This window comes from Rutidosis leptorrhynchoides, chromosome 1 (genome assembly GCF_046630445.1).
Source record: "Rutidosis leptorrhynchoides isolate AG116_Rl617_1_P2 chromosome 1, CSIRO_AGI_Rlap_v1, whole genome shotgun sequence".
NCBI lineage: Eukaryota > Viridiplantae > Streptophyta > Magnoliopsida > Asterales > Asteraceae > Rutidosis > Rutidosis leptorrhynchoides.
In genome coordinates, this window is record NC_092333.1 from 297,835,887 (window position 1) to 297,839,084 (window position 3,198).

The following is a 3,198-nucleotide window of genomic DNA, read 5'->3' on the forward strand; positions in this document are numbered from 1 at the left end:
GAAGCAAGACTTTACAAGTAGTAGTAGATAACCACATTAGTGTTGGGCTTGCTTGATCTTGGGCTGCTGCTATTTAAAAACCCAAGTCGACAAGGAAGTTTAGGATCGATAAACAACAAGTGGGAGTGGGTTGGCAAGGGAATACTTCAACGATAGTAGCAGTACAACCAAAACAAGATCATAAGGTTCATCATTATTTTATGTCTTTAATGAAATAATCAAGTGGGTTTACCTTTGCTTAAAGGTGTCGGCTACACCTCTAAAACCGTTCCATATTCACACTTGGGTCCCGAATTAATAGTTTTAAAAACCAATTAATCTTCCCACTTTCATTACTTTAATCTCAACACTAAAATTAATCGATGTATATATCAAGAATCCAAGGAAAGTTGTCCCACACTTCATCCACTATCTCCATGAAATCGACACCTTCACTTCATGTCACCACCTTTGTTACTTTAAATATTGTTTCTAACTTTGAACGGTTTTTTTTTATAAGGTAAATGGGATCGATTGCAAAAGAAGGGACAACAAGGAGTATATAGCTTCTATTATAATATATCAAACGTCATTCATTCCTCCTTGGATTTTCCTTGTTTTCGAATTAAAGAAACAGATACCATAAAGAGGGATCAAGAGAGATGTGAGAGAGATAATTCGATGATGGGTATGGGTGTTAATGGAAATGGTGGCGAGGGTGTTCATGAAGATTGATGATAGTAAATTGATTCTTGGGTTGATCATTTGATAAAGAAGGTTCTCGTTTATTGTGATTTGAACAAGATATCATGAGCTTGTAAATAGATAGTTGGTAGCGAGTGGTGATTTGAGCTGTGTTGATGATCGAAGAAAAAAAATAAAAAAAAAATGAACAAGATGGGGGTTTTTTTTTGGGTCTGGTTTAATCGGACAGAAACACAAAAATAAACACCAGCAGCTAACGAACAGTAATAGATCATAAGTTGGTGGTTTGTGGTTTTCAGATACAAGGTAAGAGAGGAAGATAGAAGATGGCGGTTATCGAGCAAGAATATTAGCAACAACGATGGTATTGAGGTTGGTGAATGTGGATGATGAGGATATGTATATAATGAACGTTCTCTTGTTTTGATTCGTTGACAATCAAAAATAGAAAAAGAAGATGGGTTAGATAGATGGTGATGGAAGGCAACTGTTTTGTTTTTGGGTGATTGTCAATAGGATCAAAGGACGATTGAGGTATGATTTGTAGGGTTGCTAATGTTTGACAGAATATCACAGAGAAGAAAAAAATTAAAGCAGATAGGGATGCCCAACGGATTTTGTTTGTATTGTGAAAGTTGAGATTGACCTCAAACAAACTGGAGACCAAAACAACTTGAATAAAGCTTCGATGTGGTTGTATAACAAATTCGATTATGTAACAGATTCTTTTTGTTAAACTTAATTAATATTAGTAGTTAACTAATATATATGTAAATAATTATAATACAGTAATTAAATTAGTAATAATAATAGAATTAATAATAAGGATATTAACATTAACAATAATAATAATAATAATAATAATATGCTAATAATAATTAAATAACTAAAATCATAACTTTACTACTAATTATAATAATAATGATATTAATAATGTTAATAATTTTACTGATAGTACTTAATGATATTACATAGAATCACAAAATGTTAATATTAGTAATAACAATATAAATGATAGTTTTTATAATAATACTTTTATTAATAATGAGGATGAATAAATACATTAATAACAAGGATAACGATAATTATTAATAATGATATTAAAAATGATATTTTTAATTATAATAACTAATGACAATTAAATTACAACTAAATTATAATTTTAATCATTCTTATAATAATATTTATAACTATATATTTATATACATATTCATTTACAATTAATTGTTCGTGAATCGTCGAGAACGGTCGAAGGTCCAATGAATGTATAGAAACAGTTCAAAAATTTTGAGATTCATGATAACAGACTTAGCTTATCATGTCAAAATATATTAAATCATATCGAGAGTTTGGTTTAAAATTAGTCGAAAATTTCCGGGTCACTACACCAATCGTTGTAGAGATTTGGCGGAACTGATCGCGGAGGCGTATGAGCAAGGCAAGCTGGACCATTTAATCGCGCAGAGTACTGCAAGTACTGCGAATGCGATTATATTGCCTGTAGAAACCAATGCTCCGCAAGTGCCAAATGTGGCTGAGCGAAAAGCTCCCGCGGTGAAAAATCTTGGGGTGAAAATGGTGAGTAAGAAAGAAAATTAGGGCGGAATTCAGGTCATTAATTTGGTAGAGGTACAGGGCGAAATGTCAGTGTTTCAAATATCTGAACAAATTGTAAGCTGGGAATGTCCTTCTATTGTTTTTCCTCCTGCAAGCATGACCGCGAATGTTGACAAACCGGTAGTGGTTTCAAGCCGCATTGCGAATACTGGCATTGTGATTATGAAGGTGCATATTGACACTGGTAGCAGTGTAGATGTCATGTATGAGCAATGTTTTGGCAAATTGCCTGCAAACATTCAAGCTTTGATGAAACCTACTGCGGTTTCACTTGCTGGATTTTCAGGAGAGTCAACTTGGCCTTTTGGTCAGTTGGAGTTGCAAATTGAGTTAGTTGATGATCGCGATGAGTCGCTAAGGTACCAAGGATTGTTGAATCTGTATATAATACGAAATCAGTCGCGATTCAATATGATACTTGGGCGCACTGCTTTGTGCATGTTTGGCGCAATCCCTTCTACTATACATGGCATGGTTAAATTTTTTGCTAATAAGGGAATTGGCACGCTAACTTCTGCGGAAGTAGAGCCATTTTGTGCTATGAATATGGCAAGAGAAAGTGTGGGTGTGGAGAGGCATTCCGTCCACTCTGAATAGTGTGAATATTTGTAATAGAAAGCTTGTGATAGAATGCTATTTGATATGCTATTTGATATGCTATTTTTATTTTTTGAAATTTGTATCGCGGAAAAGTAATGAATAAAGCAAAGTTAGTTTCAGTGTTAGTGGTTGTTTCTATACAAAGCAAAAATACTGCGTGTGGCCACGCGTAGTGATTATTTTGCCGAATACAATTACTTATTTTTCATAACACTAAATTAATGTTTGTATAAGTGTAATTAAGGCTCCGCGGATACTTTTAGCAAAATGGCATGGTTTTCGCTAAACATGGCCTGC

At 33.7% G+C, this 3,198-nt stretch overlaps 1 protein-coding gene across 1 annotated transcript; it reads left to right on the forward strand.

Moving 5' to 3' along the window:
• Window positions 1-2,325: 2,325 nt before the first annotated feature.
• On the forward strand, window positions 2,326-2,898 carry LOC139898698 (uncharacterized). Its single transcript, XM_071881460.1, has one exon. It carries the CDS (start codon window positions 2,326-2,328, stop codon window positions 2,896-2,898), a length of 573 nt encoding a protein of 190 aa, XP_071737561.1.
• The last annotated feature ends 300 nt before the right edge of the window (window positions 2,899-3,198 follow it).